The 17,344-nt window shown below is 41.8% G+C and overlaps 4 protein-coding genes across 4 annotated transcripts; 2 read left to right on the top strand and 2 right to left on the bottom strand.

Moving 5' to 3' along the window:
- Positions 1-6,767: 6,767 nt before the first annotated feature.
- Positions 6,768-7,551, bottom strand: LOZ57_005292 (uncharacterized protein; the record flags this gene model as incomplete). Its single annotated transcript, XM_049254323.1, has 3 exons — positions 6,768-7,121; positions 7,170-7,288; positions 7,470-7,551. The coding sequence occupies 3 exons, from the start codon at positions 7,549-7,551 to the stop codon at positions 6,768-6,770; spliced, it is 555 nt and encodes a 184-aa protein (XP_049106793.1).
- A 1,283-nt stretch (positions 7,552-8,834) lies between these two features.
- LOZ57_005291 (uncharacterized protein) lies at positions 8,835-9,482 on the top strand (the record flags this gene model as incomplete). The annotated part of the gene is made up of 1 exon (XM_049254322.1): positions 8,835-9,482. One exon carries the CDS (start codon positions 8,835-8,837, stop codon positions 9,480-9,482), a length of 648 nt encoding a protein of 215 aa, XP_049106792.1.
- A 138-nt stretch (positions 9,483-9,620) lies between these two features.
- Positions 9,621-10,610, bottom strand: ALI1 (putative NADH-ubiquinone oxidoreductase 30.4 kDa subunit, mitochondrial; the record flags this gene model as incomplete). The annotated part of the gene is made up of 3 exons (XM_049254321.1): positions 9,621-9,674; positions 9,739-10,388; positions 10,448-10,610. 3 exons carry the CDS (start codon positions 10,608-10,610, stop codon positions 9,621-9,623), a joined length of 867 nt encoding a protein of 288 aa, XP_049106791.1.
- A 468-nt stretch (positions 10,611-11,078) lies between these two features.
- NOT4 (transcriptional repressor general negative regulator of transcription subunit 4) lies at positions 11,079-16,784 on the top strand (the record flags this gene model as incomplete). Its single annotated transcript, XM_049254320.1, has 6 exons — positions 11,079-11,131; positions 11,192-11,258; positions 11,347-11,462; positions 11,522-11,890; positions 11,946-13,783; positions 14,563-16,784. The coding sequence occupies 6 exons, from the start codon at positions 11,079-11,081 to the stop codon at positions 16,782-16,784; spliced, it is 4,665 nt and encodes a 1,554-aa protein (XP_049106790.1).
- Positions 16,785-17,344: the final 560 nt, after the last annotated feature.

The following is a 17,344-nucleotide window of genomic DNA, read 5'->3' as shown; positions in this document are numbered from 1 at the left end:
AATGAATTTATGAAGCAGAAACTGCCTTATAAGTCATGTTATGAAGCAACTCAACATACCTTGGATGCATTAGAGACAGAACCAATGCTTGAGAATGGGCACAGCATAGAAAAGAGCACAGGCTGAGAATGTGGATGCAGTAGAAATGGATCAGATTGAGAAAAATGGAGTGATGCATTATCAACAAGAATTTTAGATTTGGGAGATGGATGGCCACCCTCTCTTAAGATCTGACCAACTGAGACAACAGAGCTAGTAGTCAAAAAAGAATTGTTACTAGACACAGTAGACATCATTGAGTGTTTCCACCAAGCTTGAATATTAGTGCTCTGAATATGCCATCAGCCATGCACACAGAAAAGAGGATTATGGAGTGAGAAAACACTTTGTAAAGAATATTTCAGACTTTGTAAAAGCAATTATGAAGCATTAAAAGAAGAAGAAATGGAAGAATATCACTTACACCATCATAATTGAAATCAGACTAACTGAGTCATGACATCTGAAAAGAAATCTCAAAGTCTTCAGAGACATAACTCTCTGTTGCATAAATGAAAACTGACAGCAATGATGCCCCTCCACTTTGATTTTCTTGAGAAACAGCAGTAGTTGAGAACTCTGTTTCAGATGAAGTAGAAGATTCTGAAGACATCTCTTGCATTGCCTCTGAAGAGAGTCTTGGATGATGACTGATTGAGATTTTATCTCCAAACTTATTGAGCCATTGTTGCTCACATTTTGACATCTTAATTTGAATGGAAGAGAGACATGGCAAATTATCTCTCTGCATAATGTGTTAGCACTGAGAAAAGCCTTTACAAAGCCTCTCAAGATTTGTAATCATCAAGAAGAGAATGCTTGTCTAGAACTCTTACCAAAATAAAGAAGAATGTTGTTGAAAAAGAAAAAGAAAGAGAGAGAGAGAGAAGATCAAGAAAGAGATATTTATATTCAAAAGATTGCTGAGTATCACTAGATGAATTATGAAAAATGACAGTCACTACAGCAACTACATTACAATCACAGAGAAGCTGTCACTCTTGCTGTGATCTTACTGTCACATCTACATCTAGAAACTGAGATTGAATTAAGACTTCACACTGCAGTCTTCTTACATTCATCACACCAAAAAGAGATTTTGTACAAAATTGTTGCAATCACAGTGGAGCTGTCACTCTCACTGTGATCTTGATCACATCAACATCTTAAAGACCAAGACTTGTGAAGAGAGGGAAATCTGTAAGACTCCACACTGTGATCTTCTTACATTCATTTCATCATCTAAAAAAGATTCATAAAACCTTCTTGATGCTTAGATAATCATGCTCCATGGCATCTGAGGTTTGTAAACTTCATGACTGGTCACATAATCACACTAGCAAAGCTGAACACACAAAATCTGTCACAGACACTTCTTTACAAAGATCAGTGGCAACATATCTAGAGACTCTAGATACTGTTGTAGCAATAGAAGTTACCTCTCTCTCTCTCATGCTTAGATCCCTTCATAACCACTTCTCACTCAACCTAACCACATTTATGAAGGCTGTAAGCCATTGCCATGTTACCTGCAACCACCTGAGCCTCACACCCATCATTGACAACTAGTAGATATCAGTAACAATCAGTGATTAGAACATGCTGACAATATAGAGCAATTTTTGAATCATTCTTTGTTCATTAAGTACTTGAATTCAGAAGAAGCAGATATCTCAAGTGATCTTCATTCTGAACTCAACAATCAAAATGTTCTGCAAGAGATTCTTCAGAAGAAGTGGTTATTACTACATTCTGCTGGTCAAGATCCAAATGGTATTCCCTCTTACTGATGACTACTGATTATGTATGCTAAATACACAGTAGCACTCCAACTCAAAATGGAACTTGACAAGAAAAATAACAAGGAATATATTCACAAGATCTACAATGATGGCAATCTGTTTATTGCTGTATTACTACTAAAAGAACAAGCTGAACTTCTAGTTGAATTCAAATTCTTTCAGATGGATATGACATTCTCAAAGATTACAGATGACATTAAGATCATTGACTTTGTGACAATGCATTCTCATTTGAATTGAAGTATGTTAACTGAATATTTCTGATACCATCTGGTCACTGCTGGTAAATACTAATCTGAATTGCATGCATTCAGTAATAACCCTTGGCTGACTACTGATTAATCAGAATACAAGTGTCATGTACTACAAAGCATTTAAACTGTTTTTCTATGAAGTGAAGATACTGTGTGGTAGAGAGATTGAATGGAAACACATTCATGATCAGAGCATTGAAGCTATTATAGTAGATATGTGTTCCAAACAAGCTTCTGATAACAACCATCTACTCTCAAAACATTCTCACAGATACTGGTTATATCTAATAGGACTAGATGGTTATCTTGAGAATCTTGATTCATTCTGGACATGACAAGATCATGTTCAACATGTGCTGGCTTTCTGCCTTGTACATTATGCTTGTGGTGTTAACCAGACACAATCTGGTATATTCCAGCAACATCTAATGGAATCAATACCACATTGTTCTAGTAAGAATGTTGTATGATGATCTCTTGATGAGTTGATTTGGAATTCAAACAGTAAGATATCTGAGTGGGCAGTCCATAAAAAATCATCATGGATTCTAGCTGAACTTAATGATGAATTTACCAAAATGAATTATCTCACATTCAAAAACCTTCAGAGAAATATCAATGCTATTAAGAGTAATCATCATCAACTGAATCTTACTGATACCAACATCTCAATCATCTCTGCTGTTGAAGAGTATGTTTGTATTTCAAGACATATTCTATCAGACACACTACTGATATCATCCAGATGCTATCAATTGAATGTTGATGACATTCAACAGTTAAAAACATTTGAAGAGACTGATGTTTGATCTGAATATAAAGATCAGAGTGCTGAGCAATGGGCTCATAGAAGCAATGTCAATGGTAGAAACTAGTAACTATTGATATAAATCACTACAAACCATATGGATATTAACTGTCAATAGCCAATCAAAGACATGCAGCCCATCAACAAACCAATCCTACAACATCAACACAGAGCAACATGAACTCATTGGTAATTACTAATAGATCTAGCTCTAGAAGAGGTCAAAAGCAATGGACAGATACTATGACTACTGATTCATCAGCCCAAAGAACAAACAGAAGACTGAGATTTAATCAATTCTCATCATCTGAGTGTTTAAGTAATTACTCCTCTTATTCAATCTCTACCAGTAGTTACTGATGGTTTGCTGACATTATCAAGAAGCACCAAGTGCCTCCATGTTCAGTTCAGTTGACTTGACTCAAGAAGATGATGATACAATTCAGAATGAATCAAATACTATCAGTGATAGCTTCTCAAGAGATATTGAAAATCTTAATGAGTTTCAAATTGCTTATAGAAATTTAGAATTGAGAAAAAGAGCTTTGACTCTAGAGCAGAAGAAATTATCATTGAGAGAGAGAGAACTGACAGCAAAAAGATCTTTACTGAATAATACTGATAATGCTCAGTAGAAGATAATATTTCATAGAAGAGAGTGTAGTGAAGATATATTATTTGCTCAAGGAATATTGAATAACAAGAGATAATATTATCAATTTGAACCTCATTAACATAAAAATCAGTAACTATCAGTAAAAAACAAAAGTCTTCATTTCTTCTCATAAAAATAAAGTCTCCAACTCAATAATTATCAGTAAAAATCAAGTAGAATCAATTTTTCATGTCAAATTGTTCAAGACACATTATTCAGTAATCTTCAATAAGAAAAGAAGTTAGCATTGAGTGCAAGAGATAGCTGAAGCACAGAGGTGGAATTTTCTATATTGCTAGTCAGTAACTGATAAGATCTAGTAGAATAGAGTAGACAAAGATCTATCAGCAATTTTCATTTGTAGATGAGTAAGTTGAAAGAGATCTTTTCATGCAGCTCTGACAGTGATTCATTGCCTCACTATTATCAGTAAGAAGCAGTATCATCAGTAACAAGATGTCACTTACTGTTTACAACTTTTTGAAGTTGTGGGAGAAGAAGTTGGGGTTTGCTGTCAAACACTATTGATCTCATCAGCTGGGCTGACTGAACAGCATCTATCAGTTGTAATTAGTAACTTCAGTAACATTCAGTAACACACAGTTAGACTCACACAGTGTCTTGATCATCACCATGGCTGTCACAAGCACAGTCTCCACACCCACATCCATGTCTGTGCACAGATTCTGAAGTTGGAGCAGTAGAAAGTTCATTCTTCTTCTCTTCTTCATTCTTCTTCTTCTTCTCTTCATCTTCAGATTCTTCTGAATGAGAATAGATATTCTCACTATTATCAGTAAGTATCAGATAGAATCAATAGATTCTATGGCTGTCACTTACAGATCTTCATCCTCACTATATTGAGTTGATTGATAAGTCAGAATATTAGAGTTATTACTGATTGTGATCACTTACTGCTGATAACATTCAGAGATATCTGGCATAATATAAAGATTGCAGAAACAAGTATTCTTCTTATGATCCTACATGTTATCAGTTAGAATCAGTTGTGGTTATTTAACATTCTTTGACTTACAATATGTGACTTTTGAATATGCTTCCAAATTGTTGCATTCTGACTTGTTTTGAATGATCTATTGTAACTGGTAAGTACTGATAGTAACCCACTATTATTATTGTGATCATGAATGTTTCATATGTGCAAAAGAAACATTAATGAGCACATGCCATAATCTTCTGATAAAACTGTTAGTGATCAGTATAAAGTAGTGGGAGTCTCTCTACTTACAATAGTACTCTTGACTCAAAAACATCAGACTTTATGTGCTTCACAGTTGCAGAGCTTTTTAATTCTATCATATATTACTGATTAGTACTGATCTATCAGTAAGTATCAGTAGTAATTCAAAGAAACTATTGTCTACAAGTCAGCAAGCTTCTTTCTCTTCTCTGACTGAGATGGCATCAGATGATCAGCTTTTTTGAATTCTTTTGTAAGCACAGCAATTGCTGCTAGAGTCACTGAGCCACTCAGATCAGTTAACACTGCAAGAGCAGCTGCATGTTCAGAGACAACAGTAGAAGTAGAAGTGAGAACTGTGAGAACATTTTCAGTTTCTTCTGATTGTGACTAATCAGAAGCAGAATCTTGTTCTGCTGATGCTGTCATAATTAGCTATTCAGTAATAACTAGTAGTGAATAATTGTATTGATCAGAATGTTGATAGTAAATCAGCAGAAGAATAGAGAGAATAGATGCTGATCTATTATCAAAAACAACTGATTAGTTACTAGTTTCTAGATAAAAAGCCAAACAAGAAGCAAGATTCAAGACTTGGTCTTGGACTGAAGCTGAGATCTCTGTTCATCTCTGCATAAAGAACTTAATTTTATGCACATAGTGAGAGACTGTAATAAAATCACTTTCAAGCTCAAATTGAGCACATTTAAAAGCTTGAAAAAGCATGCAGTTTAATATGGAAGAATCTGCTTATCTTTGTGATGTTGCAGTTGTAAAGAAGAAGAAGAGAGTGAGAGTGAGCAAAGTGAGAAATATTATTAGTGTGGAGAGAGGGGGAGATTTGCACACAAAATCAAGCTAGACTATATTAGGAATAGTGTACACAATGTGTTCTTTTACATAAGCAAAGTGAGGTGAACTCCACATATTGTGTTCTTTACATAAGCTGAATCATGCAGACTTAGTGAAACCTTCCACTGAGTTCTCTCTTATCAGTAGTAATCAGATAGTAGAAAAGTACAGCCACTCATCATCTTACAACATCATACTAAGCATCTTTGTAAGTGACTGTTTTGTTACAGTTACTACATTCTGAGTTCTTTCAAGACCTTCTGGTACTTCTAGTAATATTCAGTAACTTAATCTGATTATACAATGCCAAGATCTGTTGAGCCACTTCACAACATCTGAAGACAGTTCAACCCACATCATACCAATTGTGCACTGGTAACATCCATGTTTGGAATCAGTAATTATCAGTTAAGACATCTGTTGACCACACACCTGGGCATCTGGGGACCCTAGAATTCTATGCAGTCTAAGGCTATGATTCATGAAGAGCTACTCCCCCTAATCTGGCTTAGTTACAGCATGTACTATTCTTGATATCTGGTCTCCCATAACTCCAATCCATTGAAGTCTCAAACTGTAGCATGTCCAAGGGGGGCTAAGGCCCCTTATTCAGCATTTCACCAAATTCTCCTATTAGATCCTGTTCTCTAGTAAGTGATCACCTTCTCCAGTGTCTTTGACTTATGATTCATCCTTCAATCTCATCTGATCCTATAGTTCCATGCACCATGAAAGTGAACTGAACCCTGCCATCTATATATCAACAAAGGTACTCTGTAGAACTTACATAACCATCATCAACAATGAAAGTATACACATGATACATCATTGACTCTACAGACCAACAGGTCTGTTTGGCTCTTCATGACATTCACTGCCAACATCATCAATTGTTAGTATAGATGGTACAGTTGAAGTAAACTATAACAAATCAACTTCAGGAAGGAAGGGTGGATGGGCAATTTATGGTGTGTGTGCTGTGAGGTCTTCTATGGCAGTATTTGAACCTGGAATTAAAGGTCATGGCACAATAATTTATTGCTCACCTCCAAAGATAATCATCAGTCACTTAGCTTCATCTATATTGACTTAGCTCCATCAAATAATGGGTTGATGGTACTTCAATCTCTATCATCAGCAACCCCTCCATCTCGGTTCAGTCATGTATATTTAACCATGGATGCTGCAGTGCCTGCGCTGCCGTCGGTCGTTGCTCATGATCCAAGGTCAAGAGATACTTTATGAATTCAATGCAGTCTTTAGGAGCACCAGTTTTCGACAATTCTTCTTCCAAGGGGCCCATATTAATTATACCCATTTCCACTAAACCTTCTGCATAATCAAATTCTTCCTTGTATCTTGGGTTTTCATCTCGTTTGATCGGTCCAATGATCTGGATGATCTTGCCAATAGCCCATGCAGCTTGGCTGGTCTCAAGGGGCACTGACTGAATCCGAGAGGTCTTGTCCACAATACCAAACAAAGGCCCAGCTGCAAGGAAATGGGCGAGCTACACGGGTTAATTCTATGTATGACTTAATGAAAGCCGGGGACTCACGGTAACCCCTACAGACCATACATCACATGCAGGGGTGGGCGCTACACCCTTCCATATCTCAGGAGCACGAATTGACAAGCCTTGGGCACGACTTTTGGTATCGGCGCCAGAGGGAATCACTAAAAGAATAAATATACTTCTGATATGCCAAGCAACTCAAACTAACCATTTCCAAGATCCGAGAGTCTGATAATTGGCGAGGGTGTGTCAACATTAGAAACGAGGACATTATTTGGATTAATGTCCGCGATGGGGTCAATATTTCAAAAGTTAAAGAATATAAGATGATGGGTCAGTTACCAGTGTGCACGGCCGGGCCTTGGCCATCCATATCATTAAATGCCTTTACAGCTTCAAGAATTGACCTTGCTGCTATTTTCATAAAGGACGGTCACAGCTTGGACTTTTCAGCTCGTAATGACCATAAATCGGTATCCATCCATTCCAAAACCATGCATTTGTCAGTGTCATCATAGATCAGCTCACGAAGAGTCCGAATATAAGGTGAATAGCGAACGGATTTGAACTGATATATGTTGATTTCTCGTTCAAAAAGAAGTGGACGTTCTTCTGTCTTTATTACTACACTTCAAACTGTTAGAAAACTTGGAGGCACTACATAAAACGGGGGCCGGAAGTGTCAAATAACAAACAAGATGGCACAGCATACGGTGAGTTTGTATTTTCAGCATACGCCCTAAAAACGTTCTTCTTCTTCTGCAAAGCCTCAGTTACCCGGTAGGATATATTATTCTGTCCTTTGATAATGATATTTTGACCTTTTAACAGCAAGTCATGAATAGAGCGAGACATATTATGGCATTGAGGCTTCCAGAACAGAGTCAGTAGAATTGTAATGCTTTTGCCAGAGAGTTGTATCTACAGAGTATGATAGAATTGTTATTAGTTGGAAAACTCTGTATGTACTCCGTAGTTACATAGTACGGAGTACGGAGTAACTACATAACTAGTTAACTACGGAGTATGTAGTTACATATCAGAAGCCGGCCACACAATCCAATTCCTAGCTACTTAGTATATGCTAGACTGCCAATCAACTATGGCATTATTCTTAAAATATACTCTCCCCCTCTGCTTTATCTGGGCTGCTATTTCAATTGGATACTTTTCCAACAAAAATGGATTTATCTCTAAGCTCGGAGAGGTGAGTGTTTCTCAACTTCTACCCGGGGGCACACAACTTCGCAACCGGATGACTGGTATTCCAGTTGTTGACGAGAAATTCATCCCTTTTATTGCCTTCTTCTATCCTGTTGTGGATGGAAGTACTCCAAACCTATCCCTCCACTCCGCAAATTTCGCAGGTGCCCTTGGAGCGTTATGGTGCCTTCTTTTGCTTGAATCCCTAAGAACGGCGAATGCAGGCCGTTTGATCTGTTTGTGAGTGGATACTATTGGCTTCATTTATACGGCAATGCGTAAAAGTGCTTAAGAATGTTGCTTTTACCCTTGCTTCGATAGCCTGTAAGCTGACGATATCTCAGCGCCTGGGTTTTTGGCATGCTCTGCCAGTTGTTGTCTGTGGGCATAATGATGCCATTATATTCTATGTTCCACCTATATACCTCGCCCACAGCCTATAACCCATCTAGAGAAGGTGCAAGCGCTCCTATTCTTTCTATTAGAGTCTTACCTTGGAGTATCATGGCTGGATATATTGTTCCCACTATCTGGATGGCTGCCCCTAAGCTGTCAAATGGCATTTTGCCGTCAAAGCAGGAAGCAATTGCCTTCTGGCAAATGTGGCCAGTATGGGTATCCATTTTCCAATACGCGATGACCAAGATCATGGGTGCTGGTGCTGGTTCTGTTTATCCCAAAACTGGTCCAATCCAAGTCCGAAGTGGCCTTCAATTTCTTTACGGATTTGCTTTCCTTTGCGCTTCATTGCCCCATATTGCATGCTGGACAATATCGCTTAGTGCTGTAGCTTTTCCGACACTGTTTAGCCCAGATATCCTTCCATTACTTATGCCAAACGCTGTGTTCCAAAACAAGTTTCCATGGTCTCCAGAACAACCAGAGTCATTGGGAGTAGGTGCCTTATGGTTTCTACAATGGGATCATTTATGCTGCACAGTAACGGCCTTAGTTTGGGCAGTTACTCTATATGAATCTGCCCATTTGACAAATGGACAGTCAGTTGACAAATCCACCTTGGCATTAAAAGTGATTACATTTACTCTGATTGCTGGGGTAGCAGGAGCAGCTGTGGAGCTGATGTGGGAACGGGATCAATTCCTACTTGATCTTGAGGTAACGGAAGTGAATAAAGCGGTCAAACGTGAATAAGCTACAAGTTTTTTGATGCCAAAAACACGACAAGGCAGACTCTTTAAAATCTGTACATTCTCGCAAAATCCGAGCTTGGAGAGAAGCGCTACAGAGAGTAGTCAAACATATAAGAAAGTCTGGTATACAAATTTCGGTCTATTTTTTTGGTTCCTCCTTCTTTTCCTCGGGTTTTGGAGTTGGTAATTTGAACTAGATTGGCACGGGACTATTAGTATCCTCAAGAACAAGAACATGACCGGAATCATAAGCTTACTCGATCAGGTTTCCTGTCTGTGCCCTCTCCAACTTGCTCCCAAGCAGCAGTCCCACCCTCAAAATTCCGGAATGCCTGTGTCAACTCTAATGGCTCTACAACAATGCGCTTCTTCTCCTCGTCATATCTAATCTCGGTGTACCCGGTAAGAGGAAAGTCCTTTCTCAAGGGGTGCCCATCAAAGCCATAGTCTGTCATTATCCTCCTAAGATCCGGATGTCCGACGAAAAACACGCCGAACATATCGTAGACCTCACGCTCATACCAAACCGCCCCATCGTACAAAGAAGTGATGCTAGGAACCGGCGTGGCCTCATCCGCATATGTCTTCACTCTTATTCGGGAGTTATGGCGGACGCTGAGAAGGTTATAAACGACTTCGAAGCGGTATTCGCGTGTTGGGAAGTCGACTGCGGTTATGTCCGTGACCTGCTTGTACTCGGCGGCGCTGTGGTCCTTAAGAAACGTGATAACAGGAATGACACCTGAGGGAGGAATATAGATGGTTAATTCATCTTTCCAAACCGAGATCTGCTGGATATATTTAGGCAGGCAGGACATAAGGTATTCGCCATATGTATGAAGTTCCTTTGACTTTTCCGCATATTTGTCGACTGGGTTCACAACGGGGCGGTGAAGTGTCTCAATGACTATAGTAGTTAAGCATGTCACTTCCGAATCGCAGGAGAAGGATTGTAGGTGTACTTACCTGGTCGTTGTTCATCCCGGGGATTTGGAAGCGGGCTGCCAGAAACAATCTTCGCTTCATGTAAAGAGGGTGCCACAGAAAAGAATCGCGCTGTTCGCGTCGTCTGGGCATAAACAAAAGAGCGACGGGATGCCAACCGTATCATCGACCTTGTCGATGCCATTGTGGAATCAGGTCAATCGGAAACCAGTGACGACAACTGCGCATCAGATCGTTGATGTCCTTCGGATTCAAGAATGCGAATTACGAGATTCTGATTGGCCAACCTTTTCTTATATAATTAATAGTCAGCTCAGCTTAGATAATCAGAATAATGAAGCGTATTCATTGGGCCCCACGTGCATGTCAAGTGCTGAGTCAGCTACTCCTTAATCAGGCTAAGCGCGCTTAGGCTCTTCCTTCTCCTCTCATCACGACTTTTCGACCTAACGACCGTTAACATCCCTCTCTTCTTTACTTCACTTTTTCTCCTCTTCTCTTCTCTTACTCGAATTTTTTTACACCTTTTATTCGTTTGTTGTATCTTTTTTCTGGGCGGCTTTTACACGTGTTCGTTTATGCCACATCCGTCTCCGCAGTTGACTGAAGGCTCGATAGTGCACTTTTAGCTCTTTTCACAATATTTTACAAAATGTCTCTAAGGACTCAGAATGATACCGTAATTGATGATGACGATGAGTTCTGGTACGCTTTTTTGGTGTTTATACGCGTCTACCCAAGACAATGCTAATACCCTCGTTTTAGTCCACTATGTATTGAAGAATTCGACTTATCGGACAAGAACTTCAAGCCATGCCCTTGTGGTTATCAAGTACGTTTATTTGATATTTTCTTCTTCTTTTTTTCTTTTTGCGGGGCGTACCATCGTTAACTGATAATTCCTTTCTAATGTTCCTCAGATATGCCAATTTTGCTATAATAATATTAAGACCCACAGCGAAGAGGGTCGATGCCCGAATTGCAGACGTGTTTACGATGAAAATACAATTCAATATCGGGTCCCAGATGCAGATGAGTCAGTGATCTTTGTGGTTTTGCGACAAAGCTTACGCGTGCTAATGACATCCAAAATAGACTGAAGGCAGATCTGGCGTTGAAACACCGCAAAGCAGCTGCTGCAAAGAAAAAGGAACAGGAAAGACGCGAAATTGAAGCCTCGAGCCGTAAAAACCTCGCCGGAGTTCGCGTTGTGCAGAAGAACCTCGTATATATCATCGGGCTCAATCCAACAATTCGTGACGAAAGCCAATTGTTACAAACCCTTAGAGGCGATCAGTACTTCGGTCAATATGGCGAAATAGAAAAGATTGTTGTAAGCAAGGCCAAGCCGGGCGGTAACCCTAATCAGGGAATAGGAGTGTATGTTACTTTTGCCAGAAAAAGCGACGCTGCCTCCTGTATTGCCGTCGTCGATGGTTCCACAAATGGCGATCGAATACTAAGGTACGGTTAGAGTGTTTTGCAGAGTTGTCTATAATTCATTAACAATATGTTCCAGGGCACAATATGGTACAACCAAATACTGCTCATCGTTTCTGCGTAACGAACAATGCAATAACCGAAATTGCACATTCCTCCACGAGACTGGAGAGGATAGTGACAGTTTTAGCAGGCAGGATTTGTCTTCTATGAATACTATTTCATCTCAACGTCCTCACCCCAGCTATTCTAGCATACCTCCTTCCCAATCTCGTGCGTATCAGCAGTCGTGTCAGCCTGGGCCGTCAGCTCCCCCTGGTTTGCACCGCCAAAGCAATAAGGACGAGGGAAATAGACAGCAAACAAGTGACTCTACCGGTCTTCCGTCCTCAGCAAGTTGGGCAAATAAAGAAAATCTTGTGCAGCGCACGAGGCGGTCGAGCATGGCGGCAAGCCGGGGTACACCGAGTCCAAAATATGCCTCAGCAACTGTCACGAAGTCGGAGGAAGCGAGGCAGGCAGCCGAAAAGCGACCTGAACAGGCAATTGAAGCCTCTCGCCAGAATACACCAACTCCAGGCCCTTCAAACTCCAGCCCGACACAGCCTGTCTCGGTGTCTCGGATAAGACCTCCTGCGTCATCAGATGCAACTACCACTGTTCTTGACAATCTGCTGAAAGCTATCAACTCGCCCGAATTTCGATTCCAATTTTCTCCTGCGGGTCTTCCGGCGGATGAACTGGCGTATATCGAAAATTACCCCTCCCTTATCGACCCATACGGCGGTGTGAAAAGGCGAGCTATGCGCGAAAAGGCGGAGCTGGAAAGAGTAAAACAAGACGCCGAAGCTAAAATGTTACAAGCTAATCAACCCGAAGAGGAGAACCTCGAAGGTGGAAGTTCACAGCTGGGTGGCGAACCTGAAGACTCACATCCTGGGGTAGGAAGTACCGGGCGGAGTGCCCGTGAGCAACAGGCTATTCAACCACCATCTCACCAAGCAGCTTCATCAAACTCTGCTATTGGGTCTCCGGTCGCCGCTGGCCGCCAGTTCCAAAGCTTGAATGTGAATGGGCGGGCTTTAAGTTCATTACAGCAGCAGCAACTTATGCTTCTAAAATCTGCAAATACCCAGCAAAGCGGTCTACTTGATCAACTCCACGTCTCTTCCAATAACGGCTACGACCATAATCCGCTTTCTCGATCAAGTGCGTTTCAAAATCAAATGCCACCAATGGGCTCCATGACTGGCCATACACGACAATCTTCTCGATTTTCATTTCCTAATGAGTCCAATACCAAAGCTTCTAGCCACCGACTTCTTAATCAGCAAACAGCCATAATGCAAGCCTCTAACCCTAATCCGATGACGGCTTCTAATACTCAACATGGGCTCGGCAGCCACTATTTTACTAGTGGAGTGCAAGGCCCCCCTCCGGGTTTGAAGACAGCTGGAACTCCGCCTGTTAGTGGCGGCGGCATGTTTGCTCAAGGCCATGGCTTTACAAGTACTATGAATAATAACTTGGGTCTTACCGTCAAGCAAGATGGAAATGCTGACTTGATGCGCGAGCTTATGCGCTCCCGAAATGGCACAAGTGGCATTGGTGTTCAGGGTTTAGAAGCAACAAAGCGTGAGTACATTTCTTCTTTCATTCACCAGCACAATACTCCTCCCCCCCTGGCTCCCGTTTCAGGCCTTCTCAATTCGCTCTACGGCCCCAACCCCGGGTTTTACCAGGACCCCGGGCCACAGAAGCAGAAGAAAAGGGGGAAGAAGCACAGACATGCTAACACTTCCTCCGGTGGAGGCGGTGTAGTGGATCTTGCGGACCCGAGTATCTTGCAGGCGCGAATGCACCAAAATAATGCGACTGCTGTTGCCGGACAGGGACTGTACGGGAGTCAGGGTCAAGGTGGGTACAACCATTCCAATATGGCCTTCAATGGAGGCTTTGCCAGATGGTAATGACCTTCTGCGTACCCACCTAACTTTTCTCGGCCCTTTTTCTTTCTCGAAGAAGCATGTCTATCTTTCAATTTTTACGGATTTCCCATGGTTACTCCTTGCTTATACCTGCCTTTCTTTCATCATGATTACACAGCGTTTGTCGATTTACTATTAGGAGTCGATTGTTCTGCTTGGTGCTGTTATATTTTTTTTTTGTTTGTTTTTGTTTCATATCTACATGGAAGCACTCCGTACTCATACCGATGCAACATTTTACGACTTGGGCGTTAGCGTGTTTGCATTTTTGCTCTAATATCGGTGGGGGAGGCGTCAACCGTTTGCACCATATCTACTCATTCTGTGGGATATTCTGGGGTCACTGGTGCTTTTATTTAGCATCTCGAGTTCATTTTCACAGCAGCTACACGGATGCTCATAGATCCTCATGGGCCATCTTTTCATGTACGTTAAACCTCCCTGCTTTGGCTTGTATCCAAGCCCAGCAATATGTTCAAAGCAATTTCTCACATTTATTCTTCATATAGAGCTTTCCCCCCTTTCCTTTTTCCAAAGCATGGGTGTCCTGTGCCGTAGTCATGGTTTCAGCATTGTATTCCTCCCAGTCCAGCTTGTAGCTGGTTTTGTTATCTTTAATCTGCGTTGCTATATTTTTTTGGATCTTGCAGCATTTTCACTGTTCTTTTTTTGCCATATTGGGTCATAAGGCTAACAATTTTTTACTAGTGGATGAAGATTTTCCTCCCTTGGCTCCTCCAAAATCCGTGATGGACGATGTTCGAATTTCATCTAGGTCCCGTTTTTCTACAGGGTCTCCCGTGTCCTCATTTGGAAATAAAACCCCGTCAGTTCCACCAGGTTTACCACTTCCACACGGCCATCCTACAACTTCTCTTATCAACGAGTCCAGTGTGCCATGCAGTCCATCGCCGTCCAAAAGCCCCATAACGATGCAACCAGCAATCGCTCCACCTCCAGGGCTTACCCCTCCTCGAAAAAGTCGTAATTCTATCATATCCAGAGATTCTACGCCAGCGATCCTTGAATCACCAGCACTTCTGAGGTCTGTTTCTGCAAGAAATCAAGCGGAAGTCTCTTCAGGTTCCCCTAAGTCGAAGAATCTTGGCTCTAGTTCTAAAGAAACACGCTCTTCTACGTCTTCTAAAACTGCCGGGCGTGGAGTTGAAGACCCAGCACCAATAAAAGCCGGCAAGAATGGCGCGCGAGAGCATCATGGGAAACCAAAGCCCATCAAGCTTGATATTTCGTTTAATCACGCCTCTAGAGAAATATCCTCTCCATCACATAGTTCTGTTCCATATCAGCTCCCACCTCTTGCCGCATCGATCACTAGCTCTCGCCCAAATACCCCCGCATCTCGTATATCTGATTCTCCAGCTCCACGCCAGCCACGAGTACTACGAGTGGTAGATACGCCAAAATCAGAAACCCTGTCAATACAACCGCCCAGTGCTGCTTCTGGCTCGGTGACAGCAGGTAAGCAGCGGTCACGACGGCCTAGCATTTCCTCCATCAGTCGCCCTGCTACACCAGCGGAAGTCGGCTCCGAATATGACCTTTATACCTCTGCATCTGCATCTCGGGCGAACTCGCCACCTCTAAGCAGGATAGGCTCGGCACCTGTTCGTGCCATGTCAAAAAATCAAGTCAAAAAGCAAAGGAAATTAAAAGCTGAACAGGCTGAAGCTAAAAAAGAGGATGATGTGGTCGTCACCCCGGTCGACGATTCTGTCCAAGCACCCATCCTTGGGAGGAAGCGCAAGACAAAAAAGCCCTCGAAGCGTGGCGTTGATGTCATTGAAGACGGCCAAAAGACCCCATCCATTGTAAATGGAGAAGAGCAAGACAAAATCAGCGTTACTACCACACCAAAGCAACCAGAGGCAGCACCCACATCTTTAGCGGAAACCGAACATGACGACGAGGCACCAGAAGTCCACGAACCCTGGCGCTCCAATAACACCCTACAGCAGCTATTGGTGGACTCTGAAGAATCAGGTGCGGCAATGAAGGACCTGTTCCTTGAAAGAACTGCTCCAATACCTACTATTCTTGCGCAGCTTTTTAACTCTGGAGAGCTGGATCTTCATATTCACCCACTTTTTAACCCACCCAACCTCAACCAGCGTATGGACATGAAATGCAACGCTGATGACTACGAATATCTGAAACGACCAATCGAGTTGACTGAAGAGCATCGCAGAATGCTATTACGTGGAGAGCCAGTCCGCATCAACGGTGGATCCGACCTTTTGAAGCATAGGTGTCTCATAACTGCCAAAGGATGCATTTTGCGGCATCTTTCTGCTGATGAGGAAGATCACTATATTGCTCTTGAAAAAAGCTTAATAGCTGCAGCTGATGCAGGCCATGGATATCCAGTGTTTATTGTCACAGAACCGGACACCACCAACCGAGGTGGTGGGCTAGACGCTCTGTTTGCGACCCCTGAAAAGTTCAATATTCGTTGGGTCGACGATGATGCTTCCCGGGGAGGCTTGATCACTGGCACGACTGAAGATCCTGCTATTCTTTCAAATTCATCTAACCAAGCACCTGCTGCCACGCCTCCAAATGTCTTCTCTGCTCTAGAAGCTGATTCTGCTCGAACTTCCAGCTGGGCAATCACCAATAGCACGGATCCTGTCAATGTTACGGCGCCTCCTCGTTCGTTAGTAACAACCAAAGCTATTGTTACTGGTGCTACTCTTGGTATAGGTCTAGAAGAACTCATGAATGTACCTGACAGCGAGCTGCGTTCAATGATCGAAAATGCCCAGCGTGACCTCGAGGTGTCTCGAAAGGACGTGGATGCTGTGGATAAGAAGGTCACTGCTCTGGTAAAGAGAAATAAAAAGCTTGTGCAGCAGGCACTCTCAGCGGCATTGGAATTTGTCGCTTCTTCAGATACGAAAACCCCAACCTAATTGTTTTTAACATGATAGAGTATTATTGGTTGTTTTTCTTCTGTTTGCATAGGTCTGCATTTGGTTTGGCTTTCTGGTATTTGCTTTATTCACTTACGCGAAATGGCCCTTTGCCTAGCCTCTTGACTATTGCTTGAATCACTTTTGTGCTGAGTCTCTTCCCAGCTAAACATATGTGTTGTACTGTCTTTGGGTCTTTGAACATTTCCCTCTCATTATGCCTGAGTGCACTTCATAAAGATTCTACAGCACAGGCCCATTCTCTACCATTTATGGTTAGCTCTACAGCATCCTTAAAGTGCTAAAATTACTTCCTCATAGAGTTGTGCACCTTGTAATGATTTTATAATACTATGCTAACTATTGTGGATTGGCCTTATCCTGTTCTTAGAGTTGCATATCATACTCTTAGATGTAATGTGCAGAAGGGGTCCAGATAGTTGGATGATCTATTAGTGATGAGCTACCTTATATTTACTATGTTCTTAAGGACCGTTTCTAGGGGAATTTCAGGTTTGACTGTGTTCGATGCTACCTTGCTTTTCCACAGATGTGTAAGG

This window comes from Ophidiomyces ophidiicola, assembly GCF_022830035.1.
Source record: "Ophidiomyces ophidiicola strain CBS 122913 chromosome Unknown scaffold_25, whole genome shotgun sequence".
Taxonomy (NCBI): domain Eukaryota; kingdom Fungi; phylum Ascomycota; class Eurotiomycetes; order Onygenales; family Onygenaceae; genus Ophidiomyces; species Ophidiomyces ophidiicola.
The sequence above is the reverse complement of the archived record's forward strand: the minus strand, read 5'-3'. Positions and strand labels throughout refer to the sequence as shown.